Genomic DNA, 21,853 nt, shown 5'->3' with positions numbered 1-21,853 from the left:
GTGTCCAGTTCTGGGCTCCTGAATTGCAGAGAGATGTTGAGGTGCTGGAAGGTGTTAAGAGCAGGGCAGCAAGGCTGGGGAGGGGCCTGGAGCAGAGCCCTGTGAGGAGAGGCTGAGGGAGCTGGGGGGGGTGCAGCCTGCAGCAGAGGAGGCTCAGGGCAGAGCTGATTGCTGTCTGCAGCTGCCTGCAGGGAGGCTGTAGCCAGGTGGGGTTGGACTCTGCTGCCAGGCAGCCAGCACCAGAAGAAGGGGACACAGCCTCAAGCTGTGCCAGGGCAGGTCTAGGCTGGCTGTTGTTAGGAAGTTGTTGTCAGAGAGAGTGATTGGCATTGGAATGGGCTGCCCAGGGAGGTGGTAGAGTCTGTGTGCCTGGAGGTGTTGAAGAGGAGGCTGCATGAGGCACTTAGTGCCAGGGGTTAGTTAATTAGAAGGGTTAGTTGCTAGGTTGGACTCTGATCCTGGAGGTCTCTTCCAACCTGGCTGATTCTGTATGCCCAAATGTCCTGCCTGGCATAGCCAAATGTTACCCTTCTGTAGCATAGAGCTGGAAGGTTCTGTGAGCTTGGGGGATGATCCCTGTCACATTCAAAGTGTATGTTTTATCTAAGCTGAGGTTGGTTGGATTTTGGGGGTTGTTTTTGGTGTGTTTTGTTTTTTTCCATTCAGGCTTCAAAGGTTTTCCCTCTTCTCTCTGCAGCTGTTCTCTATTTCCTCCTGCAAGTCAGCTTCCTGGTGGATGAAGGAGTGTCACCAGTTCTCCTGCAGCTGCTCTCCTGTGCTCTGTGTGGCAGCAAAGTGCTATCTGTGGCCTCCTCCTCTGGATCTTCAAGCACCTCTTCCACCTCTGCTCCTGCAGCATCAGGCTCTGGGCAGCCAACAACACAGAGCAAATCCTCCACTAAGAAGAGCAAGAAAGAAGAAAAGGAGAAGGAGAGAGAGGGTGAGCTGTGGTTGTGCCCTGTTCTGTGCTGGGTTTAGGAATGAAGTCTTCTCCTCTTAGCCTTTCTTACTCTGTTTAGAGAGAACTGTTTGTTGCTTGGGTGATAAACACCACTCCTGTGAAAGGGTTGTGGATCCTGGCAAGGGCACTTGCAGGCTACAGCAGCAGCTAGGAGAGAAGAGCAATTTGGCAGGTTGGAAAGGGGCAAAGATGGAAGAGATGACCTTAAAAAGACCTTCAAAGATCCCTTCCAACCCAAAACCTTCTGTGGTTCTGTGAAGCAATATGACCTAAGAGCTGAGGACAAAGTCCTTAAAGCTGGAGCCAAAATCCTGAGTGAGTTGGGTCTGAAATCCTAAGAGTTGGGTCTGAAATTCTAAGAGTTGGGTCTGAAATCCTAAGAGCTGAAACCAAAATCCTGAACTGGGTCTGAAATCCTAAAGGCTGGGGCCAAAATCCCTGAGCTGGGTCTGAAATCCTAAAAGTTGGAGCCAAAATCCTACGAGCTGGGGTCAAAATCCTGAGCTGGGTCTGAAATCCTAAGAGCTGGAACCAAAATCCTAAGAGCTGGAACCAAAATCCTAAGAGCTGAAGCCAAAACCCTGAGTTGGGTCTGAAATCCTGAGAGCAGGGAGTGGAGGGGACAAAATCTTGAGAGCTGGGGCTGGAATAAAATGCTGAGTACATCCCAAACCCACTGCATTTATCCACTGGAGTGTGCTGTGAGTTGTCTGATGGAAGTGATCTCTTCTCAGAGTGAAGAAGCTCCTACATGACCTGCCCATTTTTGGGTTGTAGGAGGTTGGAAGGGTCGCAGAGATCCAAACGAGCACTGAAGGTGCACACCCAGTTGGGTATCCAGACTTGTTTTTCTCTGCCTGACTTGTGAGCAGGGTTGGAGGCAGAGCTGCTGCGTAGTGGCTGTCCAAAGGCCTGGGAAACTACCCAAGCTTTCCTCTGGAAGTCATGGGCATGAATTCCCTCTTGGCTTTTCTTCAAGGAACCCATTTGGCTTTCTCTGTCAGATGATTCTCTGGGACTCTTTCCACTGCCCACTGGTTGATCCTTTTCTCTCAGCCAGGCTGTGCAGCATATTTTCTCATGTCCATGCTGGCAGGCATTCCAGTAACTTCCCCCCACCCTGTGTTAATCAGGAGTAGTTAGGATGTGAAAGGGAAAGGAGTGTTAATCAGGAATACTTACAAAGGAGTATTAACCAGGAGTACTTACAAAGGAGTGTTAATCAGGAGTACTTAGGCTGTGAAAGGGAAAGGAGTGTTAATCAGGAGTACTTACAAAGGAGTGTTAATCAGGAGTACTTACAAAGGAGTGTTAACCAGGAGTACTTACAAAGGAGTGTTAACCAGGAGTACTTAGGATGTGAAAGGGAAAGAAGTGTTAATCAGGAATACTTACAAAGGACTGTTAACCAGGAGTACTTAGGATGTGAAATGGAAAGGAGTGTTAATCAGGGGTACTTACAAATGAGTGTTAACCAGATGTACTTACAAAGGAGTGTTAGTCAGGAGTACTTAGGTTGTGAAAGGGAAAGAAGTGTTAATCAGGAGTACTTAGGATGTGAAAGAGAAAGGAGTGTTAATCAGGAGTACTTACAAAGGAGTGTTAACCAGGAGTACTTAGGATGTGAAAGAAAAGGAGTGTTAATCAGGAGAACTTACAAAGGAGTGTTAATCAGGAGTACTTACAAAGGAGTGTTAACCAGGAGTACTTAGGGTGTGAAAGGGAAAGGAGTGTTAATCAGGGGTACTTAGGATGTGAAAGAGAAAGGAGTGTTAACCAGGAGTACTTACAAAGGAGTGTTAATCAGGAGTACTTAGGATGTGAAAGACAAAGGAATGCTAACCAGGAGTACTTACAAAGGAGTGTTAACCAGGAGTACTTACAAAGGAGTGTTAATCAGGAGCACTCAGGATGTGAAAGACAAAGGAATGCTAACCAGGAATACTTACAAAGGAGTGTTAATCAGGAGTACTTACAAAGGAGTGTTAATCAGGAGCACTCAGGATGTGAAAGACAAAGGAATGCTAACCAGGAGTACTTACAAAGGAGTGTTAACCAGGAGTACTTACAAAGGAGTGTTAATCAGGAGCACTCAGGATGTGAAAGACAAAGGAATGCTAACCAGGAGTACTTACAAAGGAGTGTTAATCAGGAGCACTCAGGATGTGAAAGACAAAGGAATGCTAACCAGGAGTACTTACAAAGGAGTGTTAACCAGTAGTACTCAGGATGTGAAAGACAAAGGAGTGGTAAACTTGCCTGGAACACACCAATCTGTCCCCATTATCCTGACCTGAACTGGAAAGCTCTGAGGTGCTCCATGTAATCTGCTTTCTCAAGTCTCTTCTTCTACCTCCTGCTGTGCCTTAGGTGAGAGTCTGGGCAGTCAGGAGGATCAGCTGTGCACAGCTCTGGTGAACCAGCTGAACAAGTTTGCTGATAAGGAGACCCTCATTCAGTTCCTGCGTTGCTTCCTGCTGGAGTCCAACTCGTCCTCTGTCAGGTGGCAGGCTCACTGCCTCGCCCTCCACATCTACAGGTGAGCTGCTCTGAGCCACCCTCACCTCAGTGATGGGGAGCTAAGAGGCTGTGCAGCAGCCTCTGTCCTGCAGGCTGCATCCCCCTCAGTCACTGACACACTGCTGCAGCTCTTTGGGCTGGAGGGAGAAGTTGTGACTTAACTCATTGTTATCTTCAAGGAGCATTTGAGCTCTGACTGCAGAATCTGGCTCCTGATAATATGGGAGTAGGGTCTGTGGGTGAGGGAAGGTCTGAGGCAGAGGCAAATTAATGTAGTTAAAAGGTTGAGAGTTGTGTAGGGAAGGCTCAGTGCAGGGTTCTGCACTTTGGCCACAACAACCCCAAGCAGCACTACAGGCTGGGAACAAAGTGGCTGAGAGCAGCCAGGCAGAGAGGGTCCTGGGAGTGCTGGTAGAGAGGAGCTGAAGAGGAGGCAGCAGTGCCCAGGTGGGCAGCAGAGCCAATGGCATCCTGGGCTGGCTGAGGAGCAGTGTGGGCAGCAGGACAAGGGAGGTTCTTGTGCCCCTGTGCTCAGCACTGCTCAGGCCACCCCTGGAGTGCTGTGTCCAGTTCTGGGCTCCTCCATTCAAGGGAGATGTTGAGGTGCTGGAAGGTTCCTTCTCTGGAGCCTCTCAAGACCTGTCTGGATGTGTTCCTGTGTGACCTGAGCTAGTTTGTATGGTCCTGCTCTGGCAGGAGGTTGGACTGGATGACCTCATTGGGTCTCTTCCAACCCCTTTGATCCTGTGATCTTTAGAGTCCTTTCCAACACAAACCTGTGATCTGTAATCCATTCCACAGGAACTCCAACAAGTCTCAGCAGGAATTGCTGTTGGATCTCATGTGGTCAATCTGGCCAGAACTTCCAGCTTATGGAAGAAAGGCTGCCCAGTTTGTAGATCTCCTGGGATACTTCTCTCTGAAAACCCAGCAGACTGAGAAAAAGGTAACAGTGTCATTGTGGACAGGAGGTAACAGCATCCTGCTGCTGCCTCTCAGCTGGGTCACTGCTCCTTGGTGGTACAGCTGGGACAGGATTTATGGCAGAAGAGTTTCTGGTGGAAATGTCTTTTGGTCCTAAATTTGAAATGCAAACAGAGGTTCCTAAAAGGGTCCTTAAACATCTGGGCAGTGTGGATTTGTTTTTTTTGTTTCAATATTTAAGGGGTTTGGGTGGTTTTATTTCAGTGGGAGGCTGTTGGGGGTTGGGGGTTGTTGGGTTTTTTGATTTCAGAAGCAATGTGGCCAGCAGGACAAGGAACTCCCCATGCTCAGCACTGCTCAGGACACCCCTGGAGTGCTGTGTCCAGCTGTGGGCTCCTGAATTGCAGAGAGATGTTGAGGTGCTAGAAGGTGTTGAGAGAAGGGCAGCGAGGTTGGGGAGGGGCCTGGAGCAGAGCCCTGTGAGGAGAGGCTGAGGGAGCTGGGGGTGTGCAGCCTGCAGCAGAGGAGGCTCAGGGCAGAGCTCATTGCTGCCTGCAGCTGCCTGCAGGGAGGCTGCAGCCAGGTGGGGTTGGGCTCTGCTGCCAGGCAGCCAGCACCAGAAGAAGGGACCCAGTCTGAAGCTGTGGCAGGGGAGATCCAGGCTGGATGTTGTTAGGAAGTTGTTGTCAGAGAGAGTGCTTGGCATTGGAATGGGCTGCCCAGGGAGGTGGTGGAGTCTGTGTGGCTGGAGGTGTTGCAGCCAAGGCTGGCTGGGGCACTGAGTGCCATGGTGTGGTTGGTTGGGCAGGGCTGGGTGCTAGGTTGTGCTGGCTGAGCTTGGAGCTCTCTGCCAACCTGCTTGATGCTGTGACTCTAAGATGAGGAGCCTTGAGAAGACAATGTTTTCCTCATTGTATTTCAGCTGAAGGAATATTCCCAAAAGGCTGTGGAGATCCTCAGGACCCAGAACCACATTCTGACCAACCACCCCAACTCCAACATTTACAAGTGAGTTACTCCTGGCTTGCAGCTGTTTCACTGAAGAGCTCTGCAGCTGCAATCCACTCTAATAAAATGGTGATGGAGGAAGGACCCTACTGAGAGTCTCTGCTTGCTGCAGCTGCTCTGGGCAGAAGAGCAGAATTCAGTTCTGCCATCCCAGAAAGAGGACACTCTTAGTGCCATGGTCTGGTTGACTGGATGGGGCTGGGTGCCAGGTTGGACTGGATGATCTTGGAGGTCTCTTCCAACCTGGTTGATTCTATGATTCTCTCTGCTGTCAGCAGCAGCTTGGATTTGGCTTTTTTACCTTTTCCTTTTTGATCCCTGTTAAAAAATATTAGGACTACTTAGAGAGTGGAGACTTGGAGAATGAGCAGTGAATGCCCAGCTTGATATGTCAGTGGTCTTCACTCATCTGTTAAGGGCAGCAAGGCTGGGGAGGGGTGTGGAGAATGAGGAGCAGCTGAGGGCTCTGGGATTGCTTAGTCTGGAGAAGAGGAGATCTGGGTTGTCTTGCTTGTGCTGCCCTTGTCTCCTAGTGTGTCATCTGGGATGGAGAGCACTTTCCCTTGCTGTCCCCAGCTGTTATGCCTGCCTGGTCCAAGGGGAGTCCTTCTGCCCCTGTGCTCAGCACTGCTCAGGCCACATCTGGAGTGCTGTGTCCAGTTCTGGGTTCCTGAATAGCAGAGAGATGTTGAGGCGGTGGAAGGTGTTGAGAGAAGGGCAGCAAGGCTGGGGAGGGGCCTGGAGCACAGCCCTGTGAGGAGAGGCTGAAGGAGCTGGGGGTGTGCAGCCTGCAGCAGAGGAGGCTCAGGGCAGAGCTCATTGCTGTCTGCAGCTGCCTGCAGGGAGGCTGTAGCCAGGTGGGGTTGGGCTCTGCTGCCAGGCAGCCAGCACCAGAAGAAGGGGACACAGCCTCAAGCTGTGCCAGGGGAGGTTGAGGCTGGATGTTGTTAGGAAGCTGTTCCCAGAGAGAGTGCTTGGCATTGGAATGGGCTGCCCAGGGAGGTGGTGGAGTCACTGTGCCGGGAGGTGTTAAGAAACCTGTGGCTATGGGGCCATGGTTTAGTGGCCATAGTGGTGCTGCTTGGACTGGCTGAGCTTGGAGGTGTTCTTCAGCCAACCAATTCTCTTGATTCTGTGATTGCAGCACATTGTCTGGCCTGGTGGAATTTGATGGCTATTACCTGGAGAGTGATCCTTGTCTTGTCTGCAACAATCCAGAGGTGCCCTTCTGTGTAAGTAACAGCAGCTCCTGCACCCTTTGCAGTTACAGGGATCCCAGCAGCACAGCTTGCTGTGCTTCTGAGGTTTGGGGATGTCATTATCTAGGAGCTGTGTCCTTGTTTGTGTCCTCAGTACATCAAGCTCTCCTCCATCAAAGTGGACACGAGGTACACTACCACCCAGCAGGTGGTGAAGCTGATTGGCAGCCACACCATCAGCAAGGTGACAGTGAAGATAGGAGACCTGAAACGAACCAAAATGGTCCGAACCATCAACCTCTACTACAACAACAGGACAGTGCAAGCCATAGTGGAGCTGAAAAACAAGTAAGCATGGCCAGGGGGCTTGTGTGGGCAAACCTCTGTAGCAACAGGGGATAGGACAAGAGGAAGTGGCCTCAAGTTGAATCAGGGGAGGTTTAGGTATCCTGGTACTATGGGAGTAGGGTTTGTGGGTGAGGGAAGGTCTGAGGCAGTGGCAAATTAATGTAGTTAAAAGGTTGAGGGTTCTGTAGGGAAGGCTGAGTGCAGGGTTCTGCACTTTGGCCACAACACCAAGCAGTGCTACAGGCTGGGAACTAAGTGGCTGAGAGCAGCCAGGCAGAGAGGGAGCTGGGGGTGCTGGGAGAGAGGAGCTGAAGCTGAGGCAGCAGTGCCCAGGTGGGCAGCAGAGCCAATGGCATCCTGGGCTGGCTCAGGAGCAGTGTGGGCAGCAGGACAAGGGAGGTTCTTGTGCCCCTGTGCTCAGCACTGCTCAGGCCACCCCTGGAGTGCTGTGTCCAGTTCTGGGCTCCTGAATTTGAGAGAGCTGTTGAGGTGCTGGAAGGTGTTGAGAGAAGGGCAGCAAGGCTGGGGAGGGGCCTGGAGCACAGCCCTGTGAGGAGAGGCTGAGGGAGCTGGGGGTGTGCAGCCTGCAGCAGAGGAGGCTGAGGGCAGAGCTCATTGCTGCCTGCAGCTGCCTGCAGGAGGCTGTAGCCAGGTGGGGTTGGGCTCTGCTGCCAGGCAGCCAGCAAGAGAAGAAGGGGCCCCAGTCTGAAGCTGTGGCAGGGCAGGTTGAGGCTGGATGTTGTTAGGAAGTTGTTGTCAGAGAGAGTGATTGGCATTGGAATGGGCTGCCCAGGGAGATGGTGGAGTCTGTGTGGCTGGAGGTGTTGCAGCCAAGGCTGGCTGGGGCACTGAGTGCCATGGTCTGGTTGGTTGGGCAGGGCTGGGTGCTAGGTTGGGCTGGCTGAGCTTGGAGCTCTCTGCCAACCTGCCTGATTCTATGGTTCTATGAATAGAAGACAATTCTTCCCTTGGAAGGGTTCTCAAAGACTGGAGCAGGCTGCCCAGGGAGGTGATTGAATCCTCATCCCTGGAGGTGTTTCAGAGCCACAGAGATGTGGTGCTGAGGGCCATGGTTTAGCCCCAGGCTCAGTAGAGTTAGAGAATGGTCTGGATGAGCTCAAAGGCCTTTGCCAACCCAAACACTTCTGTGTTTCTACTCTGTGACATGGACATGAAGAGGGAGCTTAGCTCTCATGAGGACACCACCAACTGTGGGCAAACTTCCTCCTGACCATGAAAGCTCTTTTCCAACCAAACCAGTTCTGTGCTTCTGTGAATTTCACAGTGTGGATTTCTCCTGAGGTGTTTGACTGCTTCTTTTAGCCAACATTCCTTCTTGGACTGTTCCTCATGGCTACCATCCCATGCTGAGAGGAGAGATTGTTCTGAATCTCCTCCAAGGAACAGCTGAATGAAGATCCAAATTCCACCTGGCTCTTAAAAAGGCTCCTGTCAAATCCTTGTGTGCCAACTTTGTGCAGGCTCAGTTTTTAAGCACCTAACTTTAATTATGTGGGAACCAACATCAACACCAAAACACCTCCTGGAGGTTTGGATCTTGGAAGGGGTTTGGAGCTCACAGCACTTCCAGAAATGCAGCAAGTGTTAACAGGGCTTGTTTGAAGCCACAGCACCATTAGAAGTTGGATGGTCCAGCTCCTGCCTATGAAAAAGAGCTCAGTCTGGAGCCAGTCCTCTTACTATGTTTTCCCCCCTCTTACTCCTTGAGATGTTCACACCAGAATCAGATCTCTTTGCCTTAAGGATTAATCTCTGCCTGCTTATTGCTTATTTGAAGTCTTAATCAACTGTGTGACATCACAAGTGGCTGCTGGGGAGAGGATTATGATGTCACAAAGAGAGGATTCTGACTTCAGGTTGAGAAGAAGCAGTGGGAGCAGATGAGATCTTTAGCAGTCAATATCCTCTTGTCATGCAGATGTCCTCACTGACTAAAAACCTCCAGAATGGAGGGGGAAAATCCCTGGAAAATGTCTGTGGAATTCAAGTTGGGTTGGGGTTTTCTTTTTTTTACCATGAGGCATCAACAGCTCTTTAATCCCAAACAGTCTCTCTCTTATGAAGAGGATAAAGGCTTAAAATGTATTTCTGGCTACATATCATGTCAGTGCAGAAGCTAAGGAAGCCAAGCCTGCAACTGCTTTCCAGGCAGCCTGCTTCAAGTGGATTTGGAGCTGGGAGCTGCGTGGGCAGGGAGGGTGCTCCCCTGCTGGAGATAACCACCCCTACTTCCCTTCCCTTCCCTTCTGTGGCCTTTCAGGGTCTGAAGGGGGCTTTCAAAAAGCTGGGGAGGGACTTTTGAGGCTGTCAGGAAGTGCCAGGACTGGAGGGAATGGAGCAAAGCTGGAGGTGGGGGGAGTGAGGCTGGAGGTGAGGAGGAAGTTGTTGAGCAGGAGAGTGGTGAGAGGCTGGAATGGGTTGCCCAGGGAGGGGGTTGAGGCCCCATGGCTGGAGGTGTTTGAGGCCAGGCTGGCTGAGGCTGTGGTCAGGCTGCTCTAGGGTAGGGTGTCCCTGGGCATGGCAGGGGGGTTGGCACTGCCTGCTCCTTGTGCTCCCTTCCAGCCCTGCCTGATTCTATGATTCTTTCCCCTCCCCAGGCCAGCTCGTTGGCACAAAGCTAAGAAAGTCCAACTGACCCCGGGCCAGACGGAGGTGAAGATTGATCTGCCCCTGCCCATCGTGGCCTCCAACCTGATGATTGAGTTTGCAGACTTCTATGAGAACTACCAAGCCTCCACCGAGACCCTGCAGTGCCCTCGCTGCAGCGCCTCCGTCCCTGCCAACCCTGGCGTCTGCGGCAACTGCGGGGAGAACGTCTACCAGTGCCACAAGTGCAGGTATGGCAGCCCAGGGCTGCAGGGGGCTGGGGGGGCCTGGAGCACAGCCCTGTGAGGAGAGGCTGAGGGAGCTGGGGGGGTGCAGCCTGCAGCAGAGGAAGCTGAGGGCAGAGCTCATTGCTGTCTGCAGCTGTCTGCAGGGAGGCTGTAGCCAGGTGGGGTTGGGCTCTGCTGCCAGGCAGCCAGGGCCAGAAGAAGGGGCCCCAGGCTGAAGCTGTGTCAGGGCAGGTTGAGGCTGGATGTTGTTAGGAAGTTGTTGTCAGAGAGAGTGATTGGCATTGGAATGGGCTGCCCAGGGAGGTGGTGGAGTCTGTGTGGCTGGAGGTGTTGCAGCCAAGGCTGGCTGGGGCACTGAGTGCCATGGTCTGGTTGGTTGGGCAGGGCTGGGTGCTAGGTTGTTCTGGCAGAGCTTGGAGCTCTCTTCCAACCTGCTTGATTCTATGGTCTGGTTAAATGGATAGGGCTGGGTGCTAGGTTGGGCTGGGTGCTAGGTTGGGCTGGCTGAGCCAACCTGGGGGTCTGCACTAACTGTGGGGAAAATGTCTCCCAGTGCCACAAGTGCAGGTATGGAAGCCTCATCCCTGGCAGCCTTCAAGGCCAGGCTGGATGTGGCTCTGAGCGACCTGGTCTAGTGTGAGGTGTCCCTGCCCTTGGCAGGGTGTTGGAGATGGATGATTTTTGGGGTGCCTTCCAGCCCTGACAATTCTTTGAGTGTATGACAGGAGGAGAGGAAATGGCCTGGAATTGTGCTGGGGGAGGCTTAGATTGGACATGAGGAACAGTTTCATTGCTGCAAGAGTTTAAGGCCAGACTGGATCAGGCTCTGGCCAGCCTGATCGAGTGTGAGGTGTCCCTGCCCATGTTAGGGAGGTTGGAACTGGATGATCCTTGAGGTCCCTTCCAGTCCTGACACTTCAATGAGTCTGTGACAGGAGGAGAGGAAATGGCCTGAAATCTGCCAGGGTAGGCTTGGGTTGGACACGAGGAACAATTTCATTGCTGCAAGAGTGATGAGGCATTTGATCAGGCTGCCCAGGGAGGTGGTGGAGTCCCCATCCCTGGAGCTGTGCAGGAAGCATATGGCTGTGACACTCTGGGACATGTTTTAATGGCCATGGTGGTGTTGGGTCGTTGCCTTGAGCTGTTTTTCAACCCAAACAATCCTCTGCTTCCTCCCTGCAGAGCCAGCAGTGGGGGTTTACAGAGCCCTTGTGCTGTTGCCCATGTTGGATGCTCACCAAAACAGCCTGCTCTTGAAAATCCCTGATTGTGGTTCCTACAAGCACACAATCAAATTAGGCAGGAAGTATAAAACAGGCTTACAGGGATTTGCAGTTAATGCAGCCTCACAAAGGAAACCTGATCCCACAACACTCAACTCTCAGATCAAGCCCTCTGAAGTTTCAACAAGAGCCAATTCCCAGGGGGGGAGGTTGTTTTTGGGCTGCCTGCTGAAGGGCATGAGGCTGGAGTTCAGTTTGGGGATGGCAAAGTGGGGAGGAGTTTCCTCACAGCCCTCAGCCCCCTGGCTCAACACTGCCTGCTTGTCTGTGGGAGCTTTTGTTGTGCTCTCCTCATTCAGAGCAGGGCTCAGGGTGCAATTTACTGTGTGCTATTCAGGCTTGCTCTGCACTGCTGTAAATCCTGTTCCTTTGTGAGCTTTGTCTCTGCAGAGGCCAACGGGGTGAGATTGAACAAGGCCAAGTGCAGGGTGCTACACTTTGGCCACAGCAACCCCAAGCAGCACTACATGCTGGGGCCAGAGTGGCTGAGAGCAGCCAGGCAGAGAGGGAGCTGGGGGTGCTGGGAGAGAGGAGCTGAAGCTGAGGCAGCAGTGCCCAGGTGGGCAGCAGAGCCAATGGCATCCTGGGCTGGCTCAGGAGCAGTGTGGGCAGCAGGACCAGGGAGGTTATTCTTCATTGTACTCAACACTGCCCACAGCTTGAGAGTTGTGTCCAGCTCTGGGCTCCTCAATTCAAGAGAGAGGTTGAGGTGCTGGAAGGTGTTTGGAGAAGGGCAGCAAGGCTGGGGAGGGTCCTGGAGCACAGCCCTGTGAGGAGAGGCTGAGGGAGCTGGGGGGGTGCATCTTGCAGCAGAGGAGGCTCAGGGCAGAGCTCATTGCTGTCTGCAGCTGCCTGCAGGGAGGCTGTAGCCAGGTGGGGTTGGGCTCTGCTGCCAGGCAGCCAGCAAGAGAAGAAGGGGCCCCAGGCTGCAGCTGTGTCAGGGCAGGTTGAGGCTGGATGTTGTTAGGAAGTTGTTGTCAGAGAGAGTGATTGGCACTGGAATGGGCTGCCCAGGGAGGTGGTGGAGTCTGTGTGGCTGGAGGTGTTGAAGCCAAGCCTGGCTGGGGCACTGAGTGCCATGGTCTGGTTGGTTGGGCAGGGCTGGGTGCTAGGTTGTGCTGGCTGAGCTTGGAGCTCTCTGCCAACCTGCTTGATTCTATGACTCTCTTCTCCCCTTTTTCTCTCATATTCCTCTCTAATCCCTTTGTCATTCCAGACGTTTAGCAGATTCTTTCCCCAGATCAGATGGAAAGGTTTCCACAGCTCCTTTTGAATTAGGGGAGCTGGAAACGTTTGTGTTCTGCTGCATCACTCTGCAGGTGGTTAATAAGTATGCTGTAAGGGAGTGCCACTGCACCTGGGGAAGGAATGAGAGCTATTGAGAGCCTGGACCTTAGCAAACCAAATGCTTCCCTTTTCTCTGCCTGCTTGGAAAGGGCACAGTGTCCTCTCTGAGGTTCTGCTGGAGTTGAAGTGGAGTTGTGAGGGACAAATTCCCATCTCTGGCTTTTCCCAAGCCAGACTGTGGCATCATGTCTGTAAGGATTTTATTGTGGTTGCCAGTTTCAGGTTTGATTCTCAGCACAAGACAGACTTGGCACTGCTGCAGTGGGTCAAGAATATGAGGAGCTGCAGCACCTCACCTGTGGGGACAGGCTGGGAGAGTTGGGGCTGATCAGCCTGGAGAAGAGAAGGCTCCAGTCTGAGCTTACAGCAGCCTTACAGTACCCAAAAGAGTTCCAGGAGAGCTGGGGAGGGAATTTCAATGAGGAACAATGGCTTTGAGCTGGAAGAGGGGAGATTGAGACTGGAGGTGAGGAAGAAATTCTATAGAGTGAGAGTGGAGAGACACTGGAACAAGTTGCCCAGGGATGTGGTTGGTGTTCAGTGCCAGGTTGGATCAGGCCTTGGTCAGTCTGGGCTAGTGAGAGGTGTCCCTGCCCATGGCAGGGGGTTGGAGCTGGATGGTTTTTAAGGTCTCCTTCAACCCAGAGCATTCTGTGTGTCTGTGTCATGGTTTGAATCAGCAGTTCCCAGATGGGGAATCACACCAGAGAGAAAGGGGACACAGCTGAGAGGTTTGAGTAGGGCTGAGCTGCTTCCAGAGGCAACTGTAGAATCATAGAATCAGTAAGAGGTGGAAGGGACCACAAGGAGCAGCCAGTTCCAACCCCCCTGCCATGCCCAGGGACACCCTACCCTAGAGCAGGCTGCACACAGCCTCAGCCAGCCTGGCCTCAAACACCTCCAGCCATGGGGCCTCAACCCCCTCCCTGGGCAACCCATTCCAGCCTCTCACCACTCTCCTGCTCAACAACTTCCTCCTCACCTCCAGCTTCACTCTCCCCACCTCCAGCTCTGCTCCATTCCCCCCCCTCCTGCCACTCCCTCACAGCCTCAGAAGTCCCTCCCCAGCTTTTTTGTATCCCTCTTCAGCTCCTGGCAGGCCACAAGAAGGTCCCCTGGGAGCCTCCTCTGCTCCAGCCTGCACAGCCCCAACTCTTTCAGTCTGTGCTCACAGCAGAGCTGCTGCAGCCCTCTCAGCATCCTCCTGGCCCTGCTCTGGACACTCTCCAGCATCTCCACATCCCTCTTGCCCCAGGGGCTCCAGAGCACTGCTCTCATTGCATCTGCTCCTGGCCTAAAGCTCACAGTGTGGCGCAGCAGGCAGCTTAGAAGGCGGCAGCGGTAGGTTAGGTTCCTAAAGAGGCCTCCCTTCTCCTTCTCCTGCTCTGCACACAGCCTCAGTCTCCTTGCTGAAGCTGAGCTGCACTCTTTGACCTCTCTGGCTTGCCCTTCAGGTCCATCAACTACGACGAGAAGGATCCTTTCCTGTGCAACGCCTGCGGCTTCTGCAAGTACGCTCGCTTCGACTTCATGCTCTACGCCAAGCCCTGCTGCGCCGTCGACCCCATCGAGAACGAGGAGGACCGCAAGAAGGTGAGGCCAGCAGCAGCTGCACCCCTCACATGCTCCTCCACACAGGCCTCACCTGCACTGCTGCATCCAGCTATGGCACTCCCAGCACAAGAGGGACGTGGACCTGGTGGAGCGGGTGCAGAGGAGGTCACAACCATGGTCAGAGGGGTGGAGAACTTCTCTTACGAAGGACAGGCTGAGAGAGTTGGGGCTGTGCAGCTTGGAGAAGAGAAGGCTCCAGGGTAGCATGGCAGGAGTCAGCTGCTCCTGGAGCAGCATTTCAGTACCTAAAGGGGTTACAGGAGAGCTGGGGAGGTAGTTTTAGAAGGGCTTTTAGTGGTAGGGCAAGAGGCAGGTGTGAAACTGGAGCAGGGCAGATTTATGTTGGGCATCAGGAGGAAGTTCTGCACAATGAGAGTGGTGAAATGTTGGAAGAGGTTGCCCAGGGATGTGGTTGGGAGACCTGGGGCTGTTCAGCCTGGAGAAGAGAAAGCTCCAGGGAGAACCTAGAACAGTATTTCAGTACCTGAAGGAGCTACAGGAGAGCTGGGGAGGTAGTTTTGCAAGAGCTTGTAGTGCTAGGACAAGAGGCAGGTGTGAAACTGGAGCAGGGCAGATTTAGGTTGGGCACCAGGAGGAAGTTCTGCACAATGAGAGTGGTGAAATGCTGGGAGAGGTTGCCCAGGGATGTGGCTGAGAGAGTTTGGGCTGTTCAGCTTGGAGAAGAGAAGGTTCCAGGGCAGCATGCCGGGAGCCAGCTGCTCTGAGAGCAGCATTTAGTACCTAAAGGGGTTACAGGAGAGCTGGAGAGGTAGTTTTAGAAGGGCTTTTAGTGGTAGGACGAGAGATGGCTGTGAAAGTGGAGCAGAGCAGATTTAGGTTGGGCATCAGGAGGAAGTTCTGCACAATGAGAGTGGTGAAATACTGGAAGAGGTTGCCCAGGGATGTGGTTGGGAGACCTGGGGCTGTTCAGCCTGGAGAAGAGAAAGCTCCAGGGAGACCCTAGAGCAGTATTTCAGTACCTAAAGGATCTACAGGAGAGCTGGGGAGGTAGTTTTGCAAGAGCTTATAGTGCTAGGACAAGAGGCAGGTGTGAAACTGGAGCAGGGCAGATTTAGGTTGGGCACCAGGAGGAAGTTCTGCACAGTGAGAGTGGTGAAATGTTGGAAGAGGTTGCCCAGGGATGTGGTTGGGAGACCTGGGGCTGTTCAGCCTGGAGAAGAGAAAGCTCCAGGGAGATCCTAGAGCAGTATTTCAGTGTCTGAAGGGGGCTACAGGAGAGCTGAGGAGGTAGTTTTGCAAGGCCTTGTAGTGCCAGGATGAGAGGCAGGTGTGAAACTGGAGCAGGGCAGATTTAGATTGGGCACCAGGAGGAAGTTCTGCACAGTGAGAGTGGTGAAATGCTGGGAGAGGTTGCCCAGGGATGTGGTTGAGGCCCCATGCCTGGAAGACATTCCAGATCAGCTTTGATGTGTCCCTGTGCAGCCTGATCTCGTTGGAGATGTCTTTGCTGAGTGCAGGGATGGGGTTGGACAAGATAAACTTTGAGAGTTCAGACCTTCCAACCCAATGCAATCTGTGACTCTCTTGGCCAGGTCAACAGAGACATCAGAATTCCCTCCTTGGGAGTAACATGACAGGCAGGGCTCAGTCAAGGCTTCTCAGTGACTGTCACTTCCTTTCTTGCTCCACCAAATGAGTAACTCTTCAGAAGACATCATTTACAGAAGAGGCTGAAGGCTTGGAGGTTGGGAGTTGTAGAATTAAACATCTTGGCTGGACAGAAGACATTTTCCTTTCCTTTGCTCTTCTCAGGCAGTGACAAATATCAACACCCTGCTGGACAAGGCTGACAGAGTCTACCACCAGCTCATGGGACACCGACCCCAGCTGGAGAACCTTCTCTGTAAAGTCAATGAGGCAGCTCCTGAAAAACCACAGGTAACAAGGATGGATTCCACCCCCTGGAAGTGTTCAAGGCTAGATTGGATGGGACCTTGGGCAACTTGGGCTAGTGGGAGCTGCCCATAGCAAGAGGGTTGGAACTAGATGATCTTTAAGGTCTCTTCCAACCCAACCCATTCTATGATCCTGTGGTCTTGCACAGAACCCCAGGCTGGGGAGGAGACACTGAGCTTTTATACCACCCAAACCAGATAAAGATCCAGATGGTTCCCTGGACAGCTCTGGGCATGGACATCAAGGAGATAGGCACAGAGTGGGGACCATCCTGAAGCTTGGATCTCCATGCTCTGAGATGGTCTCACAGTAGAAGCAAGTAGATAGAGGCAGAGTGTGGCCATGAGAAGACAGCTGAGGGAGTTTCCTTTGGGACTTCACACTTCCAGGTGGATTTTGCCCAGAGTTCTGCCTAAATCTGCTAACCTAAGGTGTGGGAAGGGAAGGCCTCTTGCTTCTGAAGCCTTGGGAAGTTCGTTGAGGCTGTGCTCAAAGGGCTGTTTGGGTCTGAAAGACTGGAACAGGCTGCTCAGGGAGGTGGTTGAATCCCCATCCCTGGAGGTGTGAAAGCTTCAGATGTGGTGCTGAGGGCCATGGTTTAGCCCCAGCCTTGGTAGAGTTAGAGAATGGTTGGATTGGATGAGCTTAAAAGTCTGTTCCAAGCAAAATGATTCTGTGATTCTCTGATCCTTGCTTCAGATTCTGCTCTGCACTCTTTAACTTGTCTGTACCCTCCACACAGGATTCCTTTTTGTTTTCCCCTCTGTTCCAGGATGAATCTGGGAGCGGTGGAGGGATCAGTTCTACCTCAGCCAGTGTGAATAGATACATCCTCCAGTTGGCCCAAGAGTACTGTGGGGACTGCAAGAACTCTTTTGATGAGCTTTCTAAAATCATCCAGGTATGTTATGATTGTGCTTTGCTTTGGGTTTGGGTGATGTGGTTGATAGCAGTGCACATCAGAAACAAGTGAGGTGTAGCCACTCTGCCTTCAGTGAGATCAGGAGCCAGTCATCAGTTGATGTTTGTTTGCAGGGGAAGGCTTCCAGGAGACCTTGGAGTGGTCTCCCTGTATCTGAAGGGGCTACAGGAGGGCTGGGGAGGGACTATTGACAAGGTCTGGTAATGACAGGAGGAGGAGGAATGGGTTTAAACTGACAGAGGGGACATTGAAGCTGGGTGTTAGGAAGAAGTTGTTTGCAGGGAGGGTGGTGAGACACTGGCACAGGCTGAGGGTGGTGAGACACTGGCATAGGTTTCCCAGGGAGGCTGTGGGGCACAGAAGCACAGAATGTGATCAAAGATCACATTGGGTGCTTCTGTGCTCCACAACCTCCCTGGAGGTGTTCAAGGCCAGGTTGGACGAGACCTTGTTAGACCTGTTCTAGTGAGAGGTGTCCCTGCCTGTGGCAGGGGGGTTGGAACTGGCTGAGCTTTGTGGTCCCTTCCAACCTAACCCATTCTGTGAGAACCATCATGAAGAGCAGGGGAAGCTTTAAGAGAAGTGATTCTTCCTCTTTGCTCTACTCACCCTGGAGATGTTCAGCGCCAAGTTGGATGAAGCCTTGAGCAGCCTGGGCTGGTGTGAGGTGTCCTTGCTCATAGCAGGGGGCTTAGAACTGGATGCTCTTTAAAATCCCTTCTAACCCAACCTCTTCTATGAATCTGAATCATAGAATCAACCAGGTTGGAAGAGACCTCCAAGATCATCCAATCCAACCTAGCACCCAGCCCTATCCACTCAACTAGACCATGGCACTAAGTCCTTTCTTGAACACCTCCAGGGATGGTGACTCCACCACCTCCCTGGGCAGCCCATTCCAATGCCAATCACTCTCTCTGGGAAGAACTTCCTCCTAACATCCAGCCTAGACTTCCCCCAGCACAGCTTGAGACTGTGTCCCCTTCTTCTGTTGCTGCTTGCCTGGCAGCAGAGCCCAACCCCACCTGGCTACAACCTCCCTTCAGGTAGCTGTAGACAGCAGTGAGGTCACCCCTCAGCCTCCTCTTCTCTTCTTGATTTCTCCTGTCCTGTCATTCCAGAAAGTGTTTGCCTCTCGGAAGGAGCTGCTGGAATATGACCTGCAGCAGAGAGAGGCAGCGACCAAGTCGTCGCGCAGCGCGGCGCAGCCGACCTTCACCGCCAGCCAGTACCGCGCCCTCTCCGTGCTGGGCTGCGGCCACACTTCCTCCACCAAGTGCTACGGCTGCGCCTCGGCCGTCACCGAGCACTGCATCACCCTGCTGCGAGCTTTGGCCACCAACTCTGCCATCAGGCACATCCTGGTGGCCCAGGGGCTCATCCGAGAGCTCTTCGACTACAACCTGCGGCGCGGCGCAGCCAGCATGCGGGAGGAGGTGCGGCAGCTCATGTGCCTTCTGACCAGGTGAGCGCTGCTGCTGCTGCTGCTCCTGCTGCTCCTGCTCCTACTGCTCCTACTGCTGCTGGGTTAAGCTCCCCAGAGAATCAAAATACAGCTGGCAGGAGCAGTACAGTGAGAGGATGCCTTCCCCTCTACCCGCTTTGGAAAGGAGGCAAGGATGGAAAGGGAGGAGGAAAGAGGAGAAAGGGAGGAAGAAGGAGGAGAAAAGGAGGAAGAAAGAGGAGAAAGGGAGGAAGAAAGAGGAGAAAGGGAGGGAGAAAGGGAGGAAGAAAGAGGAGAAAGGGAGGAAGAAAGTGGAGAAAGGGAGGAAGAAAGTAGAGAAAAGGAGGAAGAAAGGGAGGAAAGAGGAGAAAAGGAGGAAGAAAGAGGAGAAAAGGAGGAAGAAAGGGAGGAGAGAGGAGAAAAGGAGGAAGAAAGAGGAGAAAAGGAGGAAGAAAGAGGAGAAAAGGAGGAAGAAAGGGAGGAGAGAGGAGAAAAGGAGGAAGAAAGAGGAGAAAAGGAGGAAGAAAGGGAGGAAAGAGGAGAAAAGGAGGAAGAAAGAGAAGAAAAGGAAGAAAGAGGAGAAAGGGAGGAAGAAAGAGGAGAAAGGGAGGAAGAAAGGGAGGAAGAAGAGTTTCTGCCTCAACACAAGGGTGAACTTCTTTGCTGGAAGGGTCCCAGAGCCCTGGCACAGGCTGCCCAGAGAGGCTGTGGAGTCTCCTTCTGTGGAGCCTTTCAAGGCCTGTCTGGATGTGTTCCTGTGTGATCTGTGTTAGATAGGATTGTCCTGCTCTGGCAGGGGAGGTTGGACTGGATGATCTCTTTGGGTCCCTTCCAACCACTAATGTCCTATGATCCTATGAAGAAAGAGTAGAAAGGGAGGAAGAAAGAGTGGAAAGGGAAGAAGAAAGTACCTAAAAGGAGGTTGTAGTGAGGCTGGAGCTGTCTCTTCTCCCCAGTTACTAATGCTAGGACGAGAGGAAATGGCCTCAAGTTGCATCAGGGGAGGTTTAGGTTGGATGTTGGAAGTTGTTTCCTGAGCAGATGGTCAGGCACTGGCACAGGCTGCCCCGGGAGGTGGTGGAGTCACCATCCCTGGAGGTGTTTAAGAGGAGAGTGGCTGTGGTGCATGAGGCTGTGGTCTGGTGATGAAGGCTGCTGGGATGAAGGTTGGACTGGCTGATCCTGGTGGTCCTTTCCAACCAGAGCGATTCACAGTGATGAGGGATTTGGGTTAGTCAAGGACTTGTCAGTGTGAAACTAAGGATTGGACTCTGTGAGCTTGAAGCTCTTTTCCAATCTAAGCAGCTCTGTGAATAACAGAGGTCTCTTTTTCTTCTCTGCAACCAGGGACAATCCAGAGGCCACACAGCAAATGAATGACTTAATCATTGGGAAGGTGTCTGCAGCTCTGAAGGGCCACTGGGCAAATCCAGACTTGGTGAGAGACTTCAGTGTTCTCCTGTTTTTTTCTTTCTGTTGCTCCTTTGCAGCTCTTGCTGTGTTCTAATCCTGGCATCTTCTCTGCCATCGTAATCTGGAAGGTGCCATGCAGCAGAAAAACATCAAGAGTAAAGCACAGAGTGATGTGGTGAGGTCACTGCCTAAGTCTCCTCAGGCACTTCTGCCTCTGCTGAGTGTTGCTTGCAGCTCTCTCCAGAGTGTGGGACTCAGTTTACTTAGATTGCTGTTTTCAACCTGTGTTTTTGTAATGTCAGAAGGCAAGAGAAAAAAAAATATAAGCCCACTGCTGCCATCACCAAGACTTGTGAAGGCTTTGAACCTGTCTGTGTGTTACAGGCCAGCAGCCTCCAGTATGAAATGCTGCTGCTCACAGATTCCATCTCCAAAGAAGACAGCTGCTGGGAGCTGAGGCTGCGCTGCGGTGAGTTCAGAGTGCTCTGCCCAGCTCCATGCACTTCACTCAGGTTCTGTGGAGAGGAGCTGCCTTTGCCATTGGAATGGGCTGCCCAGGGAGCTGGTGGAGTCCCCATCTGGACAGATGGGCAGATGGGCAGAGGCCAATAGGATGGCATTCAATAGCTCCAAGTGCAGGGTGCTGCACTTTGGCCACAACAACCCCATGCAGAGATACAGGCTGGGGTCGGAGTGGCTGAGAGCAGCCAAACAGAGAGGGATCTGGGGGTACTGATTGATACCTGCCTGAACATGAGCCAGCAGTGTGCCCAGGTGGCCAAGGGAGCCAGTGGCATCCTGGCCTGCATCAGGAATGGTGTGGCCAGCAGGAGCAGGGAGGTCATCCTGCCCTTGTACTCTGCACTGGTTAGACCTCACCTTGAGTGCTGTGTTCAGTTCTGGGCCCCCCAGTTTAGGAGGGACATTGAGATGCTTGAGCGTGTCCAGAGAAGGGCAACGAGGCTGGGGAGAGGCCTTGAGCACAGCCCTACGAGGAGAGGCTGAGGGAGCTGGGATTGGTTAGCCTGGAGAAGAGGAGGCTCAGGGCAGACCTTATTGCTGTCTACAACTACCTGAGGGGAGGTTGTGGCCAGGAGGAGGTTGCTCTCTTCTCTCAGGTGGCCAGCACCAGAACGAGAGGACACAGCCTCAGGCTGTGCCAGGGGAGATTTAGGCTGGAGGTGAGGAGAAAGTTCTTCCCTGAGAGAGTCATTGGACACTGGAATGGGCTGCCCGGGGAGGTGGTGGAGTCGCCGTCCCTGGAGCTGTTCAAGGCAGGACTGGACGTGGCACTTGGTGCCATGGTCTGGCCTTGAGCTCTGTGCTAAAGGGTTGGACTTGATGATCTGTGAGGTCTCTTCCAACCTTGGTGGTGATACTGTGAAAAGACTGGATGAGGCACTTAGTGCCATGGTCTGGTTGATTGGATAGGGTTGGTTATAGGTTGGGGTGGATGAGCTTGGAGCTCTCTTCCAACCTGGTTGATTCTGTGATTCTGATGAGAGCCCCAAGTGGAGTTAGCCCCTGGTGGCTTTGTCTTGGAGTGGTGCATTTCACAGACTGCATTGGGGTTGGAAAGGACTCTCAAAGGTCATCTTGGCCAACTCCCCTTGCGCTCAGCAGGGACACCTCTAACCAGAGCAGGCTACACAGGGACACAGCAATCCTGAACTTGAATATCTCCAGGGATGAGGCCTCAAGCACAGCCCTGGGTAGCCTGTTCCAGTGTCTCCCCACCCTCCCTGTGCAGAACTTCCTCCTGATGTCCACCCTAAACCTCTCCTGCTCCAGTGTCAAACCATTCCTCCTAATCCTGTCCCCAGAGACCCTTCTGAACAGTCCATCCCCAGCTCTCCTGTAGCATCTTTCAGATACTGAAATGCTGCTCTAAGGTCTCCTTGGAGTCTTCTCCAGGCTGAGCAGCCCAAACTCTCCCTGCCTGTCCCCATAGCAGGGATGCTCCAGCACTCTGCTCATGTTTGTGGCCTACCCTTTTGTGTTGGGAGTATTGTATCAAGAATCCATGCTGAGAAATAGAAACATGGAGATGGAAAGGGAAGTTTGGCAGCACTCTCCTGCTGGAATCACAGAATGT

The 21,853-nt window shown here is 52.8% G+C and overlaps 1 protein-coding gene across 8 annotated transcripts in view; it reads left to right on the top strand.

The window, feature by feature from the left end:
• The window catches only part of UBR4 (ubiquitin protein ligase E3 component n-recognin 4), a 157,122-nt gene that overhangs the window by 89,554 nt on the left and 45,715 nt on the right, over positions 1 to 21,853 (top strand). For 5 of the 8 annotated variants that reach the window (XM_064172126.1, XM_064172123.1, XM_064172122.1 and 2 more), the window contains 13 exons: positions 698 to 940; positions 3,332 to 3,500; positions 4,283 to 4,427; positions 5,328 to 5,413; positions 6,558 to 6,645; positions 6,767 to 6,960; positions 9,579 to 9,818; positions 13,903 to 14,041; positions 15,836 to 15,961; positions 16,722 to 16,880; positions 18,023 to 18,366; positions 19,693 to 19,783; positions 20,143 to 20,227. In XM_064172126.1, coding sequence (XP_064028196.1) covers positions 698 to 940; positions 3,332 to 3,500; positions 4,283 to 4,427; positions 5,328 to 5,413; positions 6,558 to 6,645; positions 6,767 to 6,960; positions 9,579 to 9,818; positions 13,903 to 14,041; positions 15,836 to 15,961; positions 16,722 to 16,880; positions 18,023 to 18,366; positions 19,693 to 19,783; positions 20,143 to 20,227 — 2,109 coding nt within the window. The remainder of the gene's footprint in view (positions 1 to 697; positions 941 to 3,331; positions 3,501 to 4,282; positions 4,428 to 5,327; positions 5,414 to 6,557; positions 6,646 to 6,766; positions 6,961 to 9,578; positions 9,819 to 13,902; positions 14,042 to 15,835; positions 15,962 to 16,721; positions 16,881 to 18,022; positions 18,367 to 19,692; positions 19,784 to 20,142; positions 20,228 to 21,853) is intronic. The other 3 variants (XM_064172127.1, XM_064172125.1, XM_064172124.1) reach the window with 1 other exon arrangement.

The sequence above is a fragment of the Pogoniulus pusillus genome, chromosome 36, assembly GCF_015220805.1.
Source record: "Pogoniulus pusillus isolate bPogPus1 chromosome 36, bPogPus1.pri, whole genome shotgun sequence".
NCBI classification, from domain to species: Eukaryota; Metazoa; Chordata; class Aves; order Piciformes; family Lybiidae; genus Pogoniulus; species Pogoniulus pusillus.
Note: the sequence above shows the minus strand (reverse complement) of the source record. Positions and strands in the feature narration are given on the sequence as shown.